The sequence below is a fragment of the Nyctereutes procyonoides genome, unplaced genomic scaffold (assembly GCF_905146905.1).
Source record: "Nyctereutes procyonoides isolate TBG_1078 unplaced genomic scaffold, NYPRO_anot_genome, whole genome shotgun sequence".
NCBI classification, from domain to species: domain Eukaryota; kingdom Metazoa; phylum Chordata; class Mammalia; order Carnivora; family Canidae; genus Nyctereutes; species Nyctereutes procyonoides.
Genome location: NW_026575135.1, coordinates 68,172,629 through 68,199,024, shown reverse-complemented (window position 1 = coordinate 68,199,024; position 26,396 = coordinate 68,172,629). Strand labels below are relative to the sequence as shown.

The window sequence follows — 26,396 nt, the reverse complement described above, 5'->3', positions numbered from 1 at the left end:
GTGCCCGGGTGGCTCAGTCAGTTGAGTGTTGGTTTCAGCTCAGATCATGATCTCAGAGTTGAGGGATTGAGCCTGGGGGTATAGAGCTCCGCACTCAGTGGGGAATCTGCTTGAGATTCTTTCCCTCTGCACACCCCCCACCACCACCCGGTATCTTTCTAACAAAATCTTAAAAGAGTTAATACAAATACACTTGTATTTGGTGCAAATTTAATTTTATTAAACCTTACAATGAATGTTGTGGCGTATCATTTTCCATTATGTGACAATTTATTGGCTGGCATCTGAGTACAGTACTTCTTCTGAAAAAATACACAATGGGAAGTGACGAAAGGGAGAAACTAGTTGTTTAGTGATATATAAGGGTGGGGGAAAAAAAGAAAAAAAGAAATAAGAAAAAGGATGACGACCAATTAGTATCTTTAGGATCTAACTCTAAAATGGTTAAAGTTCCAAGCAATAATGCTGCCGTTGCAGTGCACAAGAATATGGTTATCATCTCATCTGGCCCCCACAATTCTGATAATTACAAGGACTATTTTACCTGTAAAATTCAACCTAAGGTTTCAGCCGGGTGATATGATTTTAAAGAGCAATTTTTTCATACATAAAGAGTTTTCTCAAGTCACAGTAGATGGGGGTCTCTTAAATACTATACATTAAGGTAGTCACTTTACAAGTAAGCAATCACTTAACTTCAAAATCATAATGGGCACCAAGTTACTTTTTTGCTGATTTGGGTTTTATGCCCTTGTCAGATTTATGGATAAGAAAATGACCCTTTTTAAAAAATCTACAATCCACTTGTCTGTATAAAGTAGACTGGTATCTAATCTGAGTAAATGGAGTAAAATGACCGTTTCTTCTCCAGGAATGGTCAGTAGTGGAACATCTAAAATTCAGCAGGTCTGACAGGGCATTTTACAGAAATGGCATCAACTTATAAACTCCAGCCAACATCACTGTGCTAAAGTGGATAGTTTAGTTCGACCCACAGGAGCACAATTAGCTCATTAAGTTTTAAAGGACTCGTAGTCAAAAAAAAAAAAAAAAAAAAGTAACACAAATTTTTTTTTTTTTTAATTCAGTCAACAATTTTGAGAATACTTTCTAACAAAAGCCTTAACAGTGTCTGGGGTCATATTCATTAACCAACCTCCTCCAAAATAAAATCATGGACAGTTCAGAGCTATCAAATCAAACCACTTGTCAAGAACTAACAGTGTTTGGGGAGATGGCCAATGAAGTAGAATTGTATCCCAACTGAAATAAGACATTTCAGTTCTCAACACTGACGAACAGTTTTAAGCAATCAATATTTAGTGGTGGAAGATGCTAGATGTAAAGAAATCTTTAGTTCCACTAGAGTCGTACAAGTTCAACTGTCAAGTAGAGGGAGGTGCACCTAACCATACAAACATGAAAGCTTTCTTATTCCCTCCCAAAAAAGGAGGGGAAAATATTAAGTCACTGAAAAACCCAATTGCTCAGCTTTTACCCTCAAATAACTGGGATCTACTAGAGTAGATTTATTGAACTTACAGTTTCCCTTTTCAGAAAAAAGCAGCTCATGCATATGTACTCCTTATATCACAAGGTTAGAGGCAAATGATTTCAAAATCTCAATGTCTGATATTTCTAGAATGTGTGTCTAATCACAAACTCTTAATATATGTGATAGCTCAAACGTTCCAACAAATCTGCCCATGGTAAATACAGGTTTAAAGTCTCTTCATCAAAAGGCTGGAGAGTGACCACGACTAGTTACATCCCATTCAAACCTTTTTAATGGTGAAATGCAATTCACAACCTAGTAAAATAAGGATAGTTTAAAAAAGATTAAATCTCAATTATTTAACTAGAAAAGTAAGTCTAACGCTTTTTTTAAATTTACTACTATTCGTGAGTTGGGCTTTTTTGTTTTTAGTTTTTTAACTGAATAAAGACGAAATAAACCTAAGGTGATTCTTTGCAGTGATGACTCTGTAAATACCATGACATCAACCCTCAGGAGAAAATGCAAGCAAAAACCCAAGTGATCCAGCTCATTCAACTCACAGGTAAACTTGAGGTTTTTTTCCTCAAATAAGGAGCTTTTTATTCAGAACAATTTCTTTAAGACATTTGCAGGGCAAATGTGCTGTCATAAATTTTATTCTGAATAACAATAAAGTGCTGAATGATAATTACCTGAATCTTTTTTAGTACTTTTCACTTATCTTTTCTTAAAAGAGCCCTTTCTGTGGCATTAGCAAAGCTGTTGGGAAGAAAAAACAAAAACAAAAAAACCGTAAAAAAAAAAAAAAAGAAAAGAAAAGAAAAGCAGAGTCAAGCTAATAACTTTCAGTAGGGGAATAGGAAGCACTGCGACCTTTTTGTGTTTAACTGTGGTGACAAATAACTGAGACCAAAGTAATTCATGCAAGTTATCTTTAAAGGTATACGTAAGCTGGAAGAAAGGACACTGTTACTGACCTTTAAAACTACGGCAGTAAATTGCGTACTAAAATACCTTAATTATCCTAGATGCCTAGATCTGGCTTGGCAAGCATCATGCCACTGACATGCTTTAGCTCTTTTTATAACTAAAAGTGATCTGCGGTTCAATCACTGTGTATTTCACTGTGACTCATTAAAGCTGTGTGATAAACTTGGAGGTTAAATTTCAGCAAATTCTCTACACCTAATCACATCATCAGCACAAGCAGGACAACGCTGGTGCAGCATGAAAGGTGGGTCACTTTGTAAAGAGTCTTCCTTTTACTGCATGATATATTAATATGACAGACCTAAATTTCAACTGGGTTAATGAGTTAGAAGAGATTTGTTTCCCAAATTTAGCACACAATAATTTCAGTGGATTAGAGAGAGAAACCTCAGAAAGAAGGAAAAAAAAAAAAAAAACAGAAAAGCTTGAGCTCAGGTAGCCAACCTGCAGCTCTAAAAATTGTCATGCTACAAGAGTACTACTTTCAAAAAAATGAGCTTTATAACAAACTTAAGAGTGTTCTGAGTTGAAGTTGACCAACTGCTGCATAGAAAATGTGCTAACATACAACAGTCAAGTTTAAGCCGGTGCATAGAGAAGATAAAGCACTTATGGTAATCGCAAATGGTAACAAGTCCATAAAGGGTGTGCAACCTAGCATGGGTCCGTTAAGAGGGGAGAAAATGGTAAGTAGAAATGGTTAGGGAAAAAAATCAAGTGGAACTAGGGAAGAAGCTTGGACAAGAGAAGAAGCAGGGAAAAAAAAAAAGAAGACCTTCAATTGTATAAAATTCACAAACCAAAAAAGTATAAAGACACCACTGAAAAACAGTGAACTCTGTCCCAAACACCCGACAGCAAATGGAACCAGAACAGATAAGCCTTTGGCAGACAATTTTAGAAATTCAAATGACATTACATTTCTCAATAATTCACAAACAATATATTATATGGTATATTTATATTAAATACTGGGAAACCAATCCTGTAAATTTGATGCTTCTAATGCTTTAGCCAATGAGAGCACGAGGATATCAAGCTAAGTGAATGCTGGTGTTCTCACAACAGTGCTCGTTTATGAGGCAACTGTCAGCGATCCGTGCTTTAAACAGTGCTAAAAGATAGTCGGGTTATCATCTGTGAAGTGAAACAAAGGTCTCTAGCTTTTCTGGGATATGCCCTTTATAATATATTCTATGATTCACTATGACACGCGCAGCAAGACACTGCAATGTGGTATGATTTATGGGCTGGATCAAATTTTTAGCGATTTCCTTCTCGTCCAGCAAGTCACTAGCAGTTTGTTTATGCAAGTTTGTGGCATCAAAATGTGCACCTGATTTAATAAGGAGATTCATGATGTCGGGATGGTTGTTCAGAGCAGCGATGTGCAGGGGGCTGTTGTCATCAGAGTCTCTGACGTTGACGTCAGCACCACACTCTATCAGTATGGCCGTGACTTGCAGAGATGGAAATTTACACACAGGGTACCGCCCTACGCAGGTAGTATTCTTGTCCACAGCCAGGTGAAGGGGGCTGAAGTTATTCTTTCCCCTTGGATGCAGCTTAAGAAACCTATAGATAGTCTGCTTTTTGAAATGGTCCTGTTCTAGAGTACAAGGAACTTTTTCTAACAAGCAAATCAAGTGCAAAATAATGGAAAGAGCCTTATTTAACTGTAATGGGTCAGCTGGACACTGAGTTTGTTTGATGGCTCGCTCTATTTCAAGGACACTTTTGCACAGGATGCCCATGAGATCATCAAATGTAACGGTGGTGCCCAGCAGGCCTTTAGCTCTATCCTGGAGCATAAAGGAGAACAATTCAGCAAAAGACAACAAGCTGCTGGCGGTCATGGGGCTTAATGGGTCCAAATTGTTCTGCTGCATATCCAAAGCATACTTCCAGAGGTTGATGCATCGTTTGAAATTTCCAGAATCCGCATAGACAGCGCCTCTGTATCTAATATAGTAGGAGGTATCAGGATGAGAAGGACCCAGAATACGTTCTCTAATTAATAGTGCCTGCATTCTCATCTCATCAGGGTCAGCGATAAGACCTTCTAGCTCTTCTGCACTATTAACCTCCTTGGCGTAATCATAAGCCATTATTAGCGTCTGTGGTACTGGTTTGCTAATTATGTTAGTCCTATCGCTGTACCTCATGTTCATTGCCTTTTTCCAGTATTTTAAGGCCCCAAGTAGATCTCTTTTTTTGTCTACAAATGTAGCTCCCAGAAGCTCTAGAGCATTGATCCGTTCTGTCTTGCTGGTCTGTGCGTGGTGAGTCAGAAAATCCACAATATTCGTGTGACCAGTAACACTTGCTGAGAGGAGGGGAGTCATTCCATAACCATCCTTTTCCATCTTGGCACAATACATAAGAAGCATCTTCATGATGTCCAAACTTCCAGATTCTGCGCAATCATGCAATGCAGTATTACCTTAAGGAGAAGGGGGGGAAAAGAAACATACTTTGAGGAACCAGAAGACCACATAGTACATAAATGTCGCTTAGCAATCTCAAAAAAGGCAGTTCTAGGCTGACCTTCATGGGACAGGCATACTTTAATCTGAACACAAATGAGAAAAAAATGATTCTCAGCACCTAAAACTAGTGTGACACATTGCAGGGGTTACATAAGTACTTGTTGAGTTTGTTGACTAAATGGCCAAATTAGGCATATAAGAAGATCATGAAAGACACTAAGTGAAAATTCCAAATGAATCCATGGCCTCTTGGGTTTTTTCAATAACGTTTTCAAGTGTGTATTCTGTGACTAAAAAGCAATGAAATGAAATTAACCAGCTATTCAGCTTTGCAGACAGTTACTTAACTTTCTGGGTCAGCTTCCACATTTATAAAGGAGAAATCTAATCTAATAATCTAATAATATCTAAGATTCTAACATTTATAAATGAGAAATCTAATCTATAATATCTAAGATTCTAACAGTAGTCAGAAATTATTTTTTCAATATTTCTGATTGACAAATGAACCTCAGCTGTCTTAATCAAAATTCTCAGTGACAACATACTTTCCTCAGAAAGCACCCATAAGAAAAACAAGTCCAGTAAAAAGTGAAAAAATATGTGGGTGGTTCAACTGGAAGTTTAAAAGGAGCCATCTGAAGTGTCCTTTCGTAATGGATTATTTCCCTTTGTAATTTAATTTTTTAAACATTCTTTCAAGATGTACTAAATGTTCCAATGCTGTCTTCTTCTTCCCACACATGGATTAAAATGGACAACAAGCTCTGACACATTAGGAAAAGCCCATATAACATATTAAGACATTATAACCACCCAAGTATTTTAGCTGCCCAGCTTTAATGCCAAACATTTTACTACTTTTCGTTAACAAAAATTATCACACAGACCTTTGATGTTTACCTATGTTGTTTGCGGAAAATGAAAATTTCAACCGTGAGTCATTTTAGGCACATGTGCAGCAAAGAGTTAACACAGCTGGACAACAATGGCATCTTTAGAAAGAGCTACTTGCAGAGAACTCCCAATGTCAACAGATCAGAAAACTTTCCCTCCCATGATAAGGGCAGCCCACTGTTTGTATAAACAATATAGTTTGTGCTGCATACCTGCTTTTCTTCTTGGAGTGTGGAATTTGGGGGTATTTCAGCAGAAGGTGCCTATGTGAACAACATCCAATAGAAACCCTGGGCTCCAAGTCTCCTAATGGATTTCCCTGGGCAGACACTGCCCTGTGTAACCTCTTACGAAGAGACAGTGTAAAAAAGCCTGCACACAGATTCTTCTAGGCCCCACCTGTGCCTTTCCCCTTAGGATCCAGCTGCACATCCTTATTACATCACTGTAATAAACATTAGCCATGGCTATAATTTATGTGGACTCACCTCCAGACATGGGGATGGCCTTGGGGGACCCCTGACACAGTATGTGTCCTAGAAACTAGTATATTTTTTTTATTAAATTAAAGAACTTTTATTTTATTTATTATTTTTTTAAGTTAGCTCCATGCGCAGCATAGAGCCCAATGCAGAGTTTGAACTCATGGCTCTGAGATCAAGACCTGAACTGAGATCAAGGGTTAGATGCTTAACCGACTGAGCCACCCAGGTGCCACTAGAAAGTAGTTTAAACCTCAATATTTCACACAATAAATCTATAACTAAAATTTGAAGCCAGTTATTACCCATTGGGGCTTGAATCTCTCCATAGGTTCATCCTGGTTAGTCTCCCATGACACCTACAGGAAGTACATGATTATCTGCATATATTTATTCTAACTCAGGATTTCAAAGGTCTACAACAGAACAGCGTCTGATGAAATTTTTTAGCAATGAGTCTATAAGCCAAGCACTAAGAATAAGAAAGCCCAGAACTTCTGACTACTAGTGTTCATTGGTTCAAAATGATTTCAATTAAACACAGACTCTACTAAATGTATTTTTTAAACTCCTTTAGGAATCCCTTACATTCTCCCTTTCCTCTAAGAGACAATATAAGAGAAATAGGTTTAGATGGCATTCTTCTCCATTCACACTCACATAAAATCAAGGGTAAGAATGCAAGAGAAGCCAGTTTTTTAATTAACCAGACTGCTCTATTAGAATAACCATACGTTAGAAAAAAAGTTTTCTTTTTCTTAAGTAAAAAACCTATAGAATAGTTTCACATCTAGTAATGGTTAAAGTATTAGGATCACCCTCCTGGTAATAACTAAAAAGCTGAAAAAATTTATTTTTAAAAATCTGACCACAGGTAGAGAGCTAAAAAGACCATACCCAGGAGAAGAAAGAAAATCAGACATGTCCAGAATTTAGGGAAGCTTCCCCCAGTGACCTCTTCTGATTCTGGAAGCAGCTGAGTTTCCGACAGCTGGGCAGGGCCAGAGGAGAAAACTAGAGTCCAGAGTCCCCCAAGAAGGGAACTTTGAATGCCCCCATACACTTTGAGTTTTAGCTCTGAGGTGGCTGCACTCAAGTAGTTGAAGACAAACTACAGACAGACCAGCCACTGGAGGAACCAAAATCCAATTTAAGATCATGTTGATATTGAATTAAAGAAATTCAGGATTGCTAGTGAAAGTAGTCAAAAGGCAGAAGCAAATACAAATAGTATTTACAAAAAATAGTATCTAGATATTATCTATTTATTTACTAGGGTTCAAATTACTGTTTTACATTCTTTATATATAACGCTTAGTATCCAAACAAAGGAGCCACAACACAAAAAGCAAATAAGAACTGATGGGAAAGCCCTACAGAAGACCCCGATAATACAGTTATTGGACTTCAAAATAGTATTATGCTTAGCAAAGTAAGAGAGACTAAAAAACAATTCTGAGAATTAGGCAGAAAACTGGAAAATACAAAAAAAGAACAAGATGGATGTTCTAGAACTGAAAATCTCAGTGGGTGGCTTTACAAGCACATTACACACAGCTGAATAGAGAATGAGTGACTGGAAAATCAGTCAGATGAAAATACACAGAAAGAAGCATGGAGATGACAGGCTGGCAAAGCACAGACAGTGAAGACTCAGAAGGAAACATGTCAGAAGACTAACGCTCTCAAAGCCAGAATTCTAGAGGAAGAAACTGGGCCCAAAGCAATACACAGAAGATAAAGTCTAAGAATTTTCTGAAGCTGGTAAAATATTAAAACTATAAATTTAGTAAGTTTTAAAAACACCCAGAAAGATAAAGTCAAAGAAAACCACCTCGAGGCAGACTACAGCAAAACTGCAGAGTGCTCAAAGAGAAAACTATTACAGGCAGAGAATGACCTGCACAAGAACAACAGCTGGGCTGACAGCAAAGCTCTCACCAGGAACAAGAAGCCAGAGGACAACACAATGGCATTATGAAAGCACTATAGAAAAATAACTGCCAACTGAGAATTTTATATCCACAGCAAGAATACATGTGAATGAGGGGCTGTTTCAGTTATGAACAAAACGAGAAAAACCAATGTATTTATTACCAGCAGATCTAGTACTAGAGGGTGTTCCCCAGGCTAAAAGAAGAGGAGTCACATGGAAGCACGGAACTATGATCATAAGCATCAACAAAAGCAGTAAATTTGAGAGAAATACTAACTTTGAAAATAACAAGTTTCTCACAGGGCCTGAAATTCATATAGAAATAAAATGCATGACAGCAAGAGCATAAAAGTAAGAAGGGGAATTGGAACTAAAGTATTCTAATGATTTTTGCATTGCTTGGACAGTGGTAAACTCAGAAATGTATGTTACTCCTTTGGCAAGCCAAAGTAGTATGGTAACCACTAAAATAATAGAGGGATGCATACTCTGTTACTAAGTGAAAAAAATGAAATAAGGAAAAATAATTCAAAAGCCGGCAAAAAGTGAGAGACAAAGAACACAAACCAGGTAGAACAAATAAAAATCAGAAAGTAGGAGGTAAAAACCCAAATGTATCAGTAATTACATTAAATGCAAGCAAACTCAATGTTCTCATTAAAAGACACAAACCATCAGACTGAAAATAGAAATACATAAAACTCAACTACATGCTGCTTACAGGACACACACCTTTTCTTCAAGACAGAAAAAGGCTGCAGTGAAAAAAAATGGAAATAAATGTATACCCTATGTAGAAATGAACCATAATAAGTAAGGAAGCTGTCTGACAGTTAAGGCAAAAAGTATGGTTAGAGATAAAGGAAAACATTTTACAAGGATATAAAATTCAAAACAACATAAAGATACAGTATTTCCAAATTTGCTTTTACTGGAAAACATAGGTCTGAATTATATAGAGCAAAAATCAACAGAACTACAAGGAGAATCAGACAAACCTGCCATCATGTGACTTGCACACCTCTTTCAGTAGAGAACAAAACCAATCCGGGTAGAGAAGATGTGAACACAATTAACAAACCTGATTTAAACTGACATATAGGGGGATCCCTGGGTGGCTCAGCGGTTTGGCGCCTGCCTTTGGCCCAGGGCACGATCCTGGAGTCCGGGATCAAGTCCCGCGTCAGGCTCCCGGCATGGAGCCTGCTTCTCCCTCCTCCTGAATCTCTGCCTCTCTCTCTCTCTATGCCTATCATAAATAAATAAATAAATCTTTAAAAAAAAAAACTGACATATATATGGGAACACCTGTAGAATACCATTTTCTTTCCAGGATATATGAAAGAATACACATACCACATCCTGGCCATAAAGCAAGGCTCACAGAAATGTCAAGGGACTGGTATCACTGATTATGCTCGAAGTCCACAATGCAAGTTAGAAATCTCTCTCAAAAAAAAAAAAAAAAAAAACCTCTCTCTCACACATACACACACACACCAACAGCAGCAACAACAACAAAACATTAGGAAAAATCTCCATAGATTTGAATTTTTTTAAAAGATTTTATTTTTTATTATTTTTTATTTTATATTTATTCATGATAGACATAGAGGGAGAGAGAGAGAGGCAGAGACACAGGCAGAGGAAGAAGCAGGCTCCAAGCCGGGAGCCCAAAGCAGGACTCGATGCGGGGACTCCAGGATTGCGCCCTGGGCCAAAGGCAGGTGCTAAACCGCTGAGCCACCCAGGGATCCCCAGATTTGAATTTTTAAGTACGTACTTCTAAATAACCCATGGGTCAAAGAAGAAATCCCAATGGAAATTTGTGGCTAGGTGAAAATGAAAACCTTAAGTAACAAATCCTGTGGGACGTGGCTAAAACTGTGCTTCAAATGTGCACAATAGAAAAGAAAGGCTTTAAAAAGATGGCTCAGTTTTCATCCCAGGAAACTAAAGGCGAAAAACAGTAAAATTGAACCCAGAGAAAATAGAAGCAAACCATAAAAGCAGACATTAATGGAGAAGAAAAAGGTATCCATACGTTAGCGCAGCATTTCTTCTTTTCCTGAATGTTACTTATTAGCGATTGCCTCCTTGTGATCTTACATTTGCAATTCTGCAAAGTAGAGAAAATACTTATTCTACAAATAGAAAGCAGGGAAATTGGTAGTAAAACACAAACCGATGTCTCCCAACCGCCACTGCAGTGTACTGCTCATTCCTGGGGTCACATTCTAAATGTTAGTTGTACTAGAATCTGATGAGTAAGTTGTAGCTAATATAAGCCAACCCTCATAATGAAACTCCCCCGATCACGTTCCTTTCCAACTCCAACACTTTCATGCTTCCTCTAAAGAAACCGTTGAAAACCTTTTAGATGGCTTTCAAAATGCTACAACACTAATTCCCAAAGCACTATCCGTGGAAGGTGGGAGGGCAATGAAGAAAAAATCCATAGTTTCAGAACATGTTACGTGAAGTAAAGCTTCATCTTGGTTACTGAGAACATACACAAAATACACTATGAGAAATGGATTTTTAAAAGACTGAGATATTATTTGACTCCCTACTTGTCCAGCTTCATTTCTCATCATGCCCAATGTAAACGCCGCACTGGAAGTTTCACCAGGAGTTGGCAAACTTTTTCTATAAAGGGCCTGATGTATTTTTAGGTTTTGCAAGCTGTAATTGTCTCTACTGTAACCACTCAACTCTACCATGGCAAGAAGCATCTGTTGACAATACATTAATTTAATGGAGGCAATCGCTTTCCAACAAAACCTGACTTACAGACATTGAAATACGATTTTCATGGCATTTTTATGTGTCACTGAGTACTATTCTCATTTAATTTTTCCCCCAACTATTAAAATATAGAACATCTTAGCTGTCAGACAACACAAAAACAGGAGATGGACAGGATTTGACCCCTGGGCCAGTTTGCCAACACCTTCTCTAAGGCATTGTCAATACCTGCCATTCACGTGGCAGAGACCCTACTTATGCTTCATATTATGCCATCCTAAGTACTGCTCCCAGCACCAGGAACCGTCCTGTTCACATCCACCTCCATGCCTCTACTTTTCATTTTTCTCTAATACATTCTTTTTTCTTTACCATTTTAATCTCTTGTCCTTCAAGTTTCTACAGAAACTTCAGCTGCCTGAAGAAGACACTTCCTTGTTTCTACCATACCAATGTGTCATTGTGAGGATGCCTGGTGAATGAACGTGTCCCACGTCCTGGTAGGTATTCCTATTACACCTACTATTATGATATTATGTAACACCTTGTAGTAGTCCAATGTTACTGCCACACAAATCTGTTTTCTTACCTAAATGGTCTATTCCTAGAGTACCCAGATCCTATATAATATGCCAACTAGCAGCACACTGCTAAGGCTAATGTAAGAGTCTTAAATTTTTAATACTTGATTATCATACAAAATGATTCAAATTTAGCTTCTGAGGATAAGTTTAAAAAGTAAAGTCTTAGGAGAGGATTTTAACTGCTGTAGCAAGTGTATGAGCATCACATTTTCATGCCCTAGAGGCCCTAAAAAATTGCTTCTGAATTGTAGCCTAGACCTTGATTCAAAAGTTTAGAAAAGCTTAAAAAACAAGCAAAAACATCATTTTAAAGCAATGATAATTTTTGTCTCTCTATATAGAGGTTTTGAGAAAGTTGTAAATCAGTCCATATAAAACCGTTTCCTGCTTTTTTCCTATATCCTGGGCATTTTCTCACGTTAAGTGATGAGTACAGTCTACACAAACTCCAGATACTACACAGTCATTCTCAGTGGCTTTATGGTGACAGTTCAAGTAAGGGGGCATGTCCAGGTTTACATACACACTTCCCTGTTGACATACATGTGCACTGCTTCAGAATTTTCACTATTCAAATTAATGCCTAAAAAACTAATGGTAACAGGTGATTGCTGGGGCGGGAGGATTCTGGGAGAGAGGCCAACTACAGAGGAGCATGCAGGAACTTTCCATTCTATCTTTATTATACTGGTGGATAAACTATAGTGTATGTTTACCAAAACTTACAGAACTATATACTGAGAAGGATGGATTTTATGGTGTATAAATTTTACTTCAATAAATGACAAAAAAAATTAATGCCTAATTTAAGACAGAATCACAAATGTGTGAGAACTTAAAATACATCTTTAATTCATCCCAAAGGAATTAGGTAATCTTTAAAAGATCTACTTTTATTGTATTCTTTCTGGCACCAGAATTAATTTTTGAATTTTAATTTATATTACTTCTGTACCAAGGCATATAGGACATTTTTACAGGTCTGTTCACAAACTTTACTTTATGACAAGTCTATTTACCTTCCAATTTCTGGGCTTCTTAGTCTGACTTTCTCCATGCATTTTATAAAATGACAATCAGTTACCTGCTATATTTGCTCTATTAACTGTTTCATTCAAGAGAAAGATGCTTTCAGGATTAAATACAGGTTCTTGTGAAAAAATATAACAAGCTGAATTTAAAAATCAAGTTACTATGTTCTTGGCACTAGTCTGTGCTAAGTTACATGCCAAAGACCAATAAAATCACCTGAAATTTTTGCTAGGTAACATCAGTGTTAAACTTCTGGTGCACAATATCACATGCCAAGTACTACTGCATAGTCAATTCAAGCATTTTCCTGAGGTTATATGCCTCTTAAAAATGTTTCCATAGTGCGATGGAAGATTTGGTATCAGTACCTCATAATGTCTTGATTTTCTATCCTCCAAGTGAGAGGGACAATTAAAAATAGAACACAAAATACAGAAATAAATACTTATTAGGCATCTTAGATGAAATTAAGGATATTTAGCATTGAAATTTAATTAATTTACCTTTAACTAAAGAAAAAAAGTAAATAAACAGTGTATTATACAATTCTCAGTGCCTGACTCAGAACATGTTCATTTGAAGAAAAAGTAAAATTTCTGACACTGAATTCATTATGGAAAATTCTCATGATTTCTTAAAAGACATGTTTGTTAAACGGACATTCCTTAAAAATCAAGCTAATGGGGGCGCTTGGGTGGCTCAGTGGGTTAAGCTTCTGCCTTTGGCTCAGGTCATAATCTCAGGGTCTTGGGATCAAGCCACCCCCCAACATGGGGCTCCCTGCTCAGCAGGGAGTCTGCCTCTCCCTCTGCTTGTACTCCCTCTCTTTCTCTCTCAATAATAAATAAATCAATTAATTAATTCTTTAAAAAATCAAGCTAATGGTCCATGAAGTGTTAATTCAGTTCAAGTATTTATACAGAAAGTTAAAATAGTAAGCTCTAAACATATTAATTTTCAACTACTGTAACTTAACCTTGAAACAGAGCTAAGAAAATCTGGAAGGATAAAAAGTAGCCATATTCCTTGGAAACAATGCAAATGCTCCTGCACAAAAATATGGTTATGAGGATGGATGAAATAGGTCATGGGGATTAACCAGTCACTTGTGATGTATGAAAGTGCTGACTCACTATATGGTACACCCAAAACTAATATTACACTTTATGTTTGTACTGGAATTATAATAAAAACAATAAAACAACAAATAAACAACATGGTAGTCTTTCTCAAGAAGACCGACCTAAAAGTGCCAATCTTAAAAATAAAGGAATGAATGAATGAATGAATGTGCCAATCTTAGTTGCTGTTAATTCTAAAGAGACCTGTAATCTTTTGATAGTAGGCACATAAAAGACAGGAATTCGTGCTCAACTGTGAAAGTTTAGGTGCCTAACAAAGGAGTCAAGGGTTTAAGAAATCCAAAAATTTACTATTATTTTGAGTAATAAGTAGTAGGAGCCCTAAGAGTGCCCAGGCTCCACACAAGATGTTTTGGATTTGACTAAACAGTAAGTGACTGTTTGCAAGAGATTGCTACCAATCAACTAACTACTTAAGTCCTACAAGACCTTCAACACAGAATTTATAAATATCTCAATTTGGATAGGATTACTCAGGTTCTCCAGGATCAGAATTTAGTCCATTTTTAAACCACTCCCAATTTATATTTTTAATGAAATAAAAATGTTCTTACAAAGTCTGTAAAATATTTTACAAATACAAAATGCCTATTATAATGTAAACGTTTTCTAGAAATATCAATTCAACAGATTTTGTTATTTTGTAAAGTCCTCACACAGGTCAAGTTTTAGTGTGTTTTAGTCAAATACAGTTGTGCTTATCAAACACAGTCTGACCCACAGAAACCTTCCTGTCTAGGTAGCAAAGGGTATCAGTAAAACCCCCAATTGTCTTAAGTCAAATCTAAGTGGTCTACAGTTGAATATTTCAAAAATGAGCTTGTAAAATAAAATCCAAGTTGCTATAAATAATATCATCAAAAGAGTGGAAAAAAAAAACAAGGCAAATTGGTACAACCACTGTGGAAAAGAGTATGAAGTTTCCTCAGAAAGTTAGAAATAGAAATACCACACAACCCAGTAATTCCACTTCCCCAAAAAATCCAAAAACAATAATTCAAAAAGATACATGCACTCCTCTGTTTATGGTAGTAATATGTACAACAGCCCAGATATGGAAATAACCTAAGTGTCCATCGACAGACTAACAGATAAAGGAGATGCAGTGTGTGTGTGTGTGTGTGTGTGTGTGTACACATAATGAAGTAATACTCAACTATAAAAAAGAATTGAAATCTTGTCATTTGTGACAAATAGATGGGCCAAAAGGTATTACGCTGAGTGAAATAAGTCACACAAGCAAAAAACAAATATATGATTTCACCTAAATGTGCAATCTAAAAAACAAAATGAACAACCAAACCAAAACAGAAACGCATATATAGAGAACTGATGGTTTCCAGAGGGAGGCTGTGAGAGGGGATGGGTGAAACAGGCGAGGGGCTGTAATAGGTACAAACTTCTAGTTATAAAATAAGTCATGAGAATGAAAACTACAGCATAGGGAATACAGCCAATAATACTGTAATAACATGGTATGGTGACAGATGGTAACTACACTCATTATGGTGAACACCGCATATGTTTAACTCAAATTACTATGCTGTATACCTGAAACTAATACAATATTGTATGTCAACTATACTTCAATAAAAAGGAAGGAAAAGAAATGGAAGACATTTTATAATTACTTCAGTTTTTACAAAAAAAATCAAGTTTGTGATCAGCACTCATTTTACTTGCTCCTCTTATTTTTACTGGTATACCTGACTCCCTTTTTGTTATTCTTAACTTCCCTCATTTTCTTAAAAAAAAAAAAAATAAATTTACTTTTAAAAAAAAGTGAAAAAACAATGTACAGAATGGGAGAAAATATCTGCAAATCATGTATCTGATAAAGGATTTGTATTCAGAATATATAAATTACTCTTACAACTCAGTAATAAAACAAATAACCCAATTTTAAAACATGCAAACAATACAATGACATCTCTCCAAAGCTGATCAACAAATAGCTAATAAACACATGAACAGATGCTGAACATCACAGCCCTGAAGAAAAAAAAATCCAAACCACAATGAGATACCACTTCATATCCAGTAAGATGGCAGTCTCAGGAAGGAAGAGTAATACCAAATGTTGGTGAGGGTGTGAAAAAATTGGAACTCTCTTGCACTGCTGACAGGAATGTAAAATGGTGCAGCCACTTTGGGAAACAGCTGAGCTGTTCCTTAAAAGGTTAAACAGAGAGTTGCCATGTGACCTAGCAATTCCACTCCTCCATATATACCCCACAGAAATGAAAACGTACATCTACACAAGAGCTTGTAAGTGAACATTCATACCATTCTTATTCCTAATAACCAAAAAGTAGAACCAGTCCAAATGGCCATTAACTGATAAATGGATAAATGTGGTCTATCTACACAAGGGATTATGCAATGAAAAGAATAAATCAATAAAGTACTGACATGTGCTACAAATGGATGAGCCTTGAAAATATCACACAGAGGCAAAGAATCACACAACACAAAAGAGCACATATTATGATTCCATTTATATGATGAAATGTCCAGAACAGACAAACACTTAAGGACATAAGGAGTAGTGGTTGCCTAAACTTCCTGCATGCAGGCTGGGAGAGGAGGGGAAATGGGAGTGAGTAGTACTGGATATGGGTTTTGGAGTGGTGGTGCGGTAACGAAGAAAAGGTGGCGGTGGTGATGGCAGCACTGCTCTGCATACACTGATTTGAACACTTAAATGGGTGAATGGTATGTGACTTGTGTCTCAAAGCTGTTTTAAAATCAAAGTACTTGTGTTTTTGATAAAAGTAAGTTTTGACTTTGAGAAGCAGAAATTAAAGGTCCCTTACACATTTGCTGGAAATGCACAGAAACAATTCTCACCTCTATTCTTTAGCCTCCATTCTTCTTCAACTCTGTAGCTGGTACTCATATGAGGCCCACGTGCAAAGATGGGGAAGGGCCTGCAATTCAACTGTGGAACAATGCTGACTTCCAAGTATTTTATTCCTGGGATAACTAAATGGTATGAGTTAAGGGAAGAGGTGAGAAGGGGTAGAGACTTCAGGATTCTATGGAGCACTAGAAGGTTCCTCTCCTCAGGATGCTTCCCTTCCCCCGTGTATATTCTAATACCAGAGATACTCAAGGACAGGAATTAAAAAAAAAAAAAAAGAATCAAAGCAGAATCAAATACAAACTGTGCCAAGGTTACCACGTACCCTCCCTTCATGAATTCTTTGTATAAGGCACTGAGTTCAGAGCATAAGGATATTTAACCATAGAGATCCCTAAAGATCACAACAAAGTTAAACACTAAAAACATCTGCATCCAGAGGTAGGACGAATTCTTATAACTCAAGGAGAATCAGGAAGAGCCTGGGAGATGGGTCCGGACATCTAGTAGAATTTTAAGGCTAAGAGGGCCTGAGCTAAGGCATCAGGATGAAAAGCAACCAATATCAGTGTAATCTGATGAAAATTATACATCGGCTGCTAGAAGCATCACCATTACAATTCAGACTTCCTGAAAATTCCTTTTCCTGGTCACTCTTCCCAAAGCATTGGGGACAAGAAGAAGAGATGTTTTTGGCAGATGTGTCCCCATGTGACTTCTTTACCTGGGCCTTTGCCCACTTCTATCTTCCGTTACATACATTCCTAATGTCTCTCAACCGCGCTCGTCTCCAGAATGCCAAGGGCTCCCTGAATTTTGTTTTTAAAGAAACAATTTGCATCCAGGAAAGTCTGAAAAAAATGAACTCAGCAAGGGAACCACTGGTACCCAAAGGTCAATAAGCAAAACAACCTCTGCTGTTAGTTCGTGTAGCCGCCCACAGCCCAGAAAGGGCAGTAGAGTTCAGGATGTACTCCTCTTCTTCCCAACTTCAGTTCAGCTGTTCAAAATCCAATCTCTGAGCCTAGAGGAACACAGTGGCTCTTTCCCCACTGCACTCAACCTACACACTTTCTACAGCTTCACTTCTCCAACTGGGTACCAAGTCTCTATGGGGACACAGAGAAGTGTGCCAGGGGACCCAAGAGGAAAAGGATGAACGTGCAACAACTTGCAGGCGCAACACAATGAAGTGGAAACAAAATGTTCATGAATTCAACCAGTAAGTCATCTGAACATTACTGTTAAATCAAAACCGATACAGATAAGCCACATAAGTTTTAAGTCCCTCTCTCCAACTCTTCTCTGATAGTAGGTGTTGAGGTTACCAACAGCTGAGAAGAATTTTGAAAAATCAAAAAAGGATGGACAACTTCTGCTTCCAACTGGCAGAGCTTACCACCCCGCATACCAACTGCATAAGGGTCACTTTCTTTATCCCTGATCCTAACATCAACCTTTCTGAATTTATGGGGGAGCTTTTCTTATCTGAGATTCCTCTGCACTTGCAATGGGTAAAAAATATATATATAATAATAAAATTTATTTTTCACACTTCCTTCATTAAAATACATCTACACCACAAATTGCCTATACGAGGCCATGGCAGAGAACTAATATAACATGCGTAGGGTTTCCTTTAAACTACTGCAGAGAAAAAATAAATAAACTACTGCAGAAAACAAAAGGAGAGGAGAGAGAAATAACATTTTTTAAAACTGTGGCATATGTGGATGATGGCTGAAGAAAGGTGGTTAAGTATAAAGTGGCTCAAATCATACTCTTCTCTCCCCTTATGCAGGAATAAGAACATTTCCCTAGTAAGAAGTCAAATAAAACTGCCTGAACAGGCTCTCTCTCAAACCCTTTTACAGCCAGCTATACTTATGAGCCTACAAGAATTTCTTCCATTTCTGAACTCCTAGAGTTCTACCTATACTGCTCATTTTTCACAATTATGGCCTCAATGTCTTACATTGTCTTCACATATGTATTTATTTCCATAGTGAAAGAACACAACAGTCCGGGCCATCAAAGAGCTTATAATCCTCTCTCTCTTAAATCCAACCTATTTTATTCATTTACCAACTACCCACTATGGGCCAGACACTCTTTCTAACATATGGACACAAACACCAGGTCTCTAGCCTTAAAGAGCTCACAATATAATAGAATTAGAATGCATATAGGTGGGTTTCTCTAGAAAGAAAGAGAGGGGAAAAAATCCCAGTTATTTCTCAACTGGAAACTTTCACTAACTTACCACTGCATAAAGAATAAAAATCAAGCGCCTTTACCTAGAAGTCAGTCCTTTATAATCTAGTCCTGAGTGCCCTCTGGTCCAAATATGCCTACTCTTCTACTTCCTGGACTCTCCAAACATATTTCTCAATGTGCTTTTCCTTATGTCATTTCCTAAGCATTAAAAAACTTTATCCAATGCAATCTTCAGATCTGAACCCTGACAACCCCTTCAATGTCTCCGAGTTCAACATCTCCATGACATGTCTTCTAAAATCCATCAGCACAGGCTCACACTATTCCTTCAGCAGTTAACAAATATGCCATCCTGTATCTTATAGAGGCCTCCACAATGTCCCACACAGGGTCTTGCCTACAGAAAATGCACAGTGATTATCTTCTTACCAACTTACCTAATTACCTTGGGTATTTACAAGGTTAACCTATGTAGGAGGAGAGCCTGTATTCTAGGGCCAGTCTCTCCAACCCCAACTCAGAGAAGCTATACTACTAGTCCGTAGCACTCAAATCACTCTCAGCTGCTCAATTCCCAGTAGAATCTGGGGTATAAAAGCAGAACTGAAGGGCTAAAGTAACTTTGCCATAGATTCTATTCTGAATCCAACAACATAAAACAAAACAAGCCCAAGATGACCATAACCAGGAAGTGCTGAAATCAATATAGTAGCTCTGAGATGGGCTTGTCTAATCACTTCTGATTTGGGGTCTGTGGTTTTTACACAGCAACCCACTCTCCTGTTTCAAAAATCACCTGCTGTGTTAAATGGGAAAAGTATTCCTAAACATCTCAAAGTTTTTCTCCTCTTTGTGAATGCCACCGGAAAACAAAGAACCCACAGTCTCCCGGGGAATGATCTGAGTGGGGATAAAGTATTCACAAATATCAAATCAAGAAAATACTACTATTGCACTTACCCTACTGTGGCTTAAGTAGCTGCATATGAGCCTGTCTCTCCAATCAAACCGTGAGCTCAAGAGCACAGAGTCAAGGACAGGCTATCTTGTCTTAATTAGCTCTGTATATTCTAAGGTCTAACAGCCTAGTACACTGAGGGACTCAGTAATAAGTGCTCTCTCAATTAGGGGATGAATTCCACCTTAGGTTAAAACCTGTTCAAAATGCCAACAGTCTGTTAAAAAGTAATGAAAACAAAAGTTAAGGAATATATTCAAATGCCAACTGCCTGTTAAAAAGTAATGGAATGTAGAAGTCATGTGCATTTGGTATTTAAGCAGACCAAACATATCTACTGGGGTTTTCTTTCTTCACAACCATTTCCAACAGCTGACACATACCATTTCCTAAGAAGTTATTCCATTTTATCCCTAATCTCATCACTCTTGTCTACTTCTTGGATAGGGGAAAAAATGTTGGGGCAGCGGGAGGGGGTGGCATCTTTCCTTGATACTGTATCAGATAGATCCTTCTCCAATGTTCCTGCCTCAGTTTCAACCGCCTTTTAATGACACATTAACCCATAAAAAAAAAAAAATCTAGAGTCAGAAAAGAGTGATTATCAAAGAATGGAAGCTTCAGGATCAGAGTGGGGGAGGGGTACATATACACTTTAAGCTGCCCCCAATTTTTATTAAGAATCACTGTAAAAATTAAAAGGCACTATAACAAAAGTACTGCACACAAATATATAAATACACACACACATATGACATACATCTGTATGTATATAAAACTGAGAATACGTGAAAACAATTTCTGGCATAAAACTGTTTTCTTGTGTGTAATATTTTTGAAAGGCACAAGTACTAGATACTGATAAAGGGGTGGGGGTGGGACAGAACTACTCTAGAATTAGATCATTTGACCAAAACCAACTCCAGAATTAGATCACTGGACCGTATTCTCACATACAAGGCTGTATGATGATAGTGATAAAAGAAACATTCTTCTGAAACAGCAAAGGTTATCAAGTTATATACCATTCAGTTCATCAGGGGGAAATGCTCACAAAAATATGAGCTACTTATAGTGAAGCTCTCTCATACATTATATCTCCAGAAGCATGGAAAGCAATTTTGAAAACCATAAGGGAAGCAGTATCAGTACTTATCTCTCCAATGACCTGAGTTTAAAACAACTTCACTTAGATATGTTAAGTTCAACAATCTGTGCATTATTTGCCTAATAAAAAGCCCAAAACAAAGAAACAAAAAAAATCCAACAAACCTAAAAAGGTAGACGTACCATTTAACGCTTTTTCTGCTAGTTAATGGATTGCAAAGCATTCCCAATGGTAACATGGGTCATGTAAGCAGTAATTGCTCCCTTTAAACAGGCATTCTTTAAAGGAATGAATGTTTTAAACAAACAAAAATGCCACGCTGTCCTCTGAGCCAACAACCCACCCCAAAGATAACCAGGAACAAACAAAACATTTTCTAAGTATGTCCACAGAAACATTTCTTTATCCTACTGAAAAGCCAGAAGCAATAGAAAACTCTATTAGGAGAGTACACAGCTACTGAAGTTAAAGGACTATAATTAATGTCATTAAAGATATTACTGATTAAGCTACAAAAAGGTTATAGAGGAACATATACAATATAATTACAAATATACATAATAAATTCATAAGTATTTTGGAAGGATTATCTCTAAGTGGCATTTTGTGAGATTTTTATATTTTCTCTAAAAAATAAATTTACAGAAAATCAGTGAGCCCACACGATTCTATATTAAACCTTTAAAAAAAATACTAAAATCAGTCAATTACGTCCAACAACTATGTTGTGTCTCATAACTGGCTAGCCTTTCTGAAAGGCAATCAGACACCATCACAATGACAAATACACACTTCGATTCAGCAATTCCATTTATAGGTTACCTAGCATATAGCTGTTGTCACACAAGTGTGACACACTTCTGTTTGAGAATATTTACAGAAGCACTGCTTATATTGGATGTGACCTAACTGTCCATCAACAGGGCCTAGATAAATTATGTACATTCGTACAATGAAATACTGTGTAACCGCTAAACAGACTGAGGCAAGTTCTGTGTGTTGCAGTTGAATGACAGCCAAGATAATTTAAGGTTAAAAAAAAAAAAGAAAAAGAAAAACCCAAACAGTATATATCAACCAACAGAAGGGAAAGAGGGAGGAAGAGACATAGACAAGTGTACCTGTCTTTGCACAGACCATCTCCAGAACACACAAAAGCCCATAAACAGCAATCAAACAGTGGCTTCCAGTGGGTGGGAGGTCTGGAAATCAGAGGTGGTTAAGATTTCTCATTGTAAACACTGTCCACCAATTTGTATTGTTTGAATTTTTTTTACTGTGTAGGTAGGCTACTTTTCAGTTTTAATAGTTTGTTGTTTTTTTTTTTAATGGGGCAGTGAATTACTCTGCTGTATAAATAAATATGCTGAAGAGAAGAGAAAAAAAAAGGTTTCCAAGTATCAAAATACGCGATCAAAAGAGTTGTTTTTAAGAGTTTCCAAAAAAGAAATTCTCAACTACCATTTGCTGCGTTAGGTTTCTTACAATCCCTGAAAATTACACACGACAGTCAACCTGTGCTCTTCTTTTGGACAAAAATGTTTATGTTGCTAGCCAACAAATCCCTGTCTGTTTAGCCTAGTCCTTGTTTGGCTCTCAGGGTTGTAGCAGCTTTTAAAATCTCTTTTCTCTCTTGCTATGTTTAATACGTGTTCTAGGTGAAAGGATTTTTCTACTGGCCACACGATAAATTAAGAACAAGAGGACAGATTTTTCTCCTTTCCCACTGATACTAATCCTTCCAGGTCAGTGTGGCCTGGCCTTCCCTGACTGAACAACAAATGAAATGCCTAACTAAGACACATAACACAATGACTCACTAAATATAGTAGTTTCTATTCTACCAACGCTCTTAGAAAAAAAAAAAAATCAAAGCTAAGACAAATACATTACATTGTGAAGTATATTCTGAAGTGGATGAAATGCAAGCCTAAAGGCTCAGATTAACTGCCGCTAACATCCCCTGTAACTCTGGGGAACCCAGGAATTGGAAGATACTCGAAACAAGTGACAGAAAAATGCTCCTTAATGTCGCGACTGAGGTCTTTTCATCACACTTGTTCACTGTGTTATGGGGTATCAGAGAAACGACCAGCAAGGTTAGGATGGAAGGGACACATAATCAAAACAGGTCTGTCGGTGTTGGCTGACTCAGCGCCCACTGTTTATATAGTTAGGGATCAGACTTCCTGAAAAATAATGGTAAACACTTCAAAAACCGCAACGAAGAAGGTGAACTCACCTTTAACACTTTTTCTATTAACATCTGCACCCTTTTCAAGTAAATACTGAGCAATCTCTTTGTGTCCTTTGTAGCACGAAATCATCAGGCACGTATGCCCGTGGCGGTTGGACACTTCCAAATCAGCTTTGTGTTCCACGAGGTACTTCACTATTTCCAAATGGCCATCGAAACAGGCAGCTCGCAGAGGAGTGGAGTTGGTTAGAGTCGTGTTGTTGACAGACGCTCCATGATTTAACAAAGACTGCACCACCTTCAGATGTCCTGCTGCAGAGGCGGCCCACAGCGGGGGAGCCCCCTCAATGGTTTCGCCATCAAAGTTGACAGAGCCCCCCACTTCTATGGAGGCGCTGCAGTGCTCTAGGAGGAATTCCACCATGTCAAGGTGCCCGTACCTGGCGGCCATCAGGAGTGGCGTGGCTCCATTTGTTTTTTCAGAGATCAAGGAGGAAACCTCCTCTTTGGATTTGCTTGCCAACAACTTGGTGAGAAGCCGGAGTTTGCCATCCCGAGCTGCGTTAAATACTGCCGTCTTTAGATCCATCTACGTCCGGTGGAGAGGCTGCGCTTTCTTTATCCTTCAAAGCAAAGCTCCAGCTTCACTCTGTCGACACAGGCAAGACTCACAGGAACCAAAGTTCAGTGTTAATCGCTGCACCCCAAACGGATATAAAACCACGAAAAGTATGCTGTCTTACCGCCTCCCAGCATCTGACAACCAGGGCACCAAACTAGAAAAGAGAGAGAGGGGGGAAAAAAAAGTGGCAGTTTTGAAATTTCCACAGGTAAGGGCAAAAACACCATTTAGGTCTTCTTGACTTCTACTCCTCTGCGGCGGGAGTCGGAAGGGGGAGGAGGGGGAAGGCTTCCTCCAGGGACTACTCAAGCCCCCCAGACACGGTGGGAAGAACACGAAAAGGTGCACACGGGCCCTAAGGGTTCGGGGGGCGGCAGTTTCTCTTCTGCACACGGTCGTGTAAACGCTCCCGGCGACCGGCTTTGTCGCCTCCCAAGCGGCCAAGCTTTGTTCTAGTTTCGGCTTCGCACACGCCCAGAGTGGGTACGACCGAAGAGGCAAGGGTCGCGGGTTCAGAACTGTTTCTCTGGCTCCCAGCTGCAGGGGAGAGCGAGCCAAGGGCGCGAGGCTGAAGGCCTCCCGGTGGCCAGAGGGGGTTTGGGGACGGAACACAAAGGTCGGGCAGCACAAACCCGGCCAGCTCACCGCTGATGATCAGAGTCGCCCTGGAGCTGCTCTTTGCTTTAGAAGTCCTCGAGCCTCGGGAAATCCGGCCGCCGTCCAGCTTGGCCAACGTGGCCCGCCCCGTTTTGATCCCCCGGCCAGGGACCGCGGTCGCCCCTCCGTAACCTTCCCCGCCGCCGTCTCCAGGCCCGGGCGGCCGCCCCCCCCCCCCCGAGCTCCCGCCACCCCCGCCCGGCCAGCCGCCGAGCCCGCCGCCCGCGGCCTCGGCCCGCCGCCCGCCGCCCGCCGCCCGCCTTCCCCTTCCCGCCCGCCCGCCCGCCCGCCCGCCCGGGCCTCCCCGCCGAGGGCCCCGCCGCCGCCGCTACCTGCCCGGGGGCCGGTCCTCCCCGCCGCCGCCGGCCGCTCACGCTCGGGCCGCCCCCCCTTAAATGGAAACCGTCGTCCGCGCCGCCGCCGGGGCCGGCCTGCTCCGCCTGCAGCCGCACAGCTCGTCCATGCCCCGCGCCCCACAGGAATGAATCCGGCCGCGCCGCTCGCCCCGCCCCGCCCCGCCCCGCCCCGCCGCGCCGCGCCGCGCCGCCTCCCGCCCTCCCCGTCTGCGCGGGCTACAGCAGCTGCAGCGGATGCCGCGGCGGATGGTGTAATGGGCTGCGGGCCGGGGGCCGGACGAGCCGGAGCGAGGTTTCACATCACTGACGCGGCAGCCGCGCCATTGGGCCGGGGGAGGGCGGCGCCCGCCGCGAGCAACCGCGTAGGGGCGGGGCGGGGCGGGGCGGGGCGGGGCGGGGCCGCGAGCCCGGCGGAGGACGCAGCGGCGTGAGGCACGCCGGGGGGCGGGGCGCCACGAGGGGGCGGGGCCGCGGCTCGGCTCGGCTCGGCTCGGCTCGGCTCGGCTCGGCTCGGCTCGGCTCGGCTCGGCTCGGCTCGGCTCGGCTCGGCTCGGCTCGGCGGCCCGGGGTGGGCGGGGCCGGGGGCGGGCGCCGCTCCGCTGCCTCGGGTTCCCCGCGCACGTGTCGGGAGGCAGGTGTGCGGGGCCTCCGGGTCCCACGGCCAGAACTCCCAGGAGCGCGGTGGCTGTGGTCACTCCCTCGCACCCACCGACGCTCCGGGAGCACCCTCTTCTCTCCTGTTGGTGGAAATACACCGAGCTCTCATGGTTAGATGTCGGAAAACAGAACAAGAAAAAACTCGGGAAATCGCAGTAAAAGATTAGTGTGGGGCGCGCTGCCAGTCATGACTTATGCCTTTTTTTTTTCTTTTAAAGTAAGGGCTCTAAAACACGAAAATGTTATGAAGAGTGCTAAAATTTCAGAGCAGTAAGTCAACAAGGTCAAGCTCTTCAACTCTTTGAACAACAAAACCAGAAAATGAAAGAAAGCCAAAAAGCTGATCTGAATAAAGATCACATCATACCGCAGGAAAGGAAACTTACCAATCTGTGACGTTAAGGCAAGGGATGTATTAAACGAGATTGAGGAAAAGTGTAGGTATGTTTGGGGAAGAACACCCATAGCGAATCACGAGGAGGAAATAGTGTTTGAAAAACTGATCATCAATCCTGTGAATACTTTATTTTGTACCAATTCCTTGGGTACCACTGGGGGAAAGAGTATTAGGTTAGACGTTATCAGACCCCCGCCTCACAAATGTAATCATTATTTTTAAAGTCAGACATTTCACACACGCCCCAAAATCACAACTTCATTTTTGCTTCTTGACTTATAGTTTTGTCTAGAACTTTATGTAGGTTTGTAGTTGATGTAATTTTGCATAATTGAAGCCCTAATTTTCTCTTTTTTTTTAAGATTTTATTTATTCATGAGAGACACACAGAGAGAGGAGATACACAGGCAGAGGGAGAAGCAGGCTCCCTGCGGGGAGCCTTATGGGGAACACCATCCTAGGACCCCGGGATCCCACCCTGAGCCAAAGGCAGATGCTCAACCACTGAGCCACCCAGGTGACCTTTGAAGTCCTAATTTTCATACAAGTACATACTTTGTTTTGTT

General features: G+C 40.0%; 1 protein-coding gene across 4 annotated transcripts in view; it reads right to left on the bottom strand.

Annotated features, from left to right (window-relative positions):
* FEM1C (fem-1 homolog C) overlaps positions 1-24,945 on the bottom strand; it is a 56,202-nt gene extending 31,257 nt beyond the window's left edge. The window contains exons 1-3 of one of the 4 annotated variants that reach the window (XM_055302145.1): positions 24,753-24,945; positions 23,187-23,917; positions 3,825-4,931 (exon numbers count right to left, since the gene is read on the bottom strand). In XM_055302145.1, the coding sequence (XP_055158120.1) occupies positions 3,825-4,931; positions 23,187-23,730 (1,651 nt within the window). In that variant the 5' untranslated portion in view covers positions 23,731-23,917; positions 24,753-24,945. Of the gene's footprint in view, positions 1-199; positions 4,932-23,186; positions 23,918-24,408; positions 24,554-24,752 lie in introns of those variants that run through there. The other 3 variants (XM_055302146.1, XM_055302143.1, XM_055302144.1) reach the window with 3 other exon arrangements.
* Between the last annotated feature and the right edge of the window lie 1,451 nt (positions 24,946-26,396).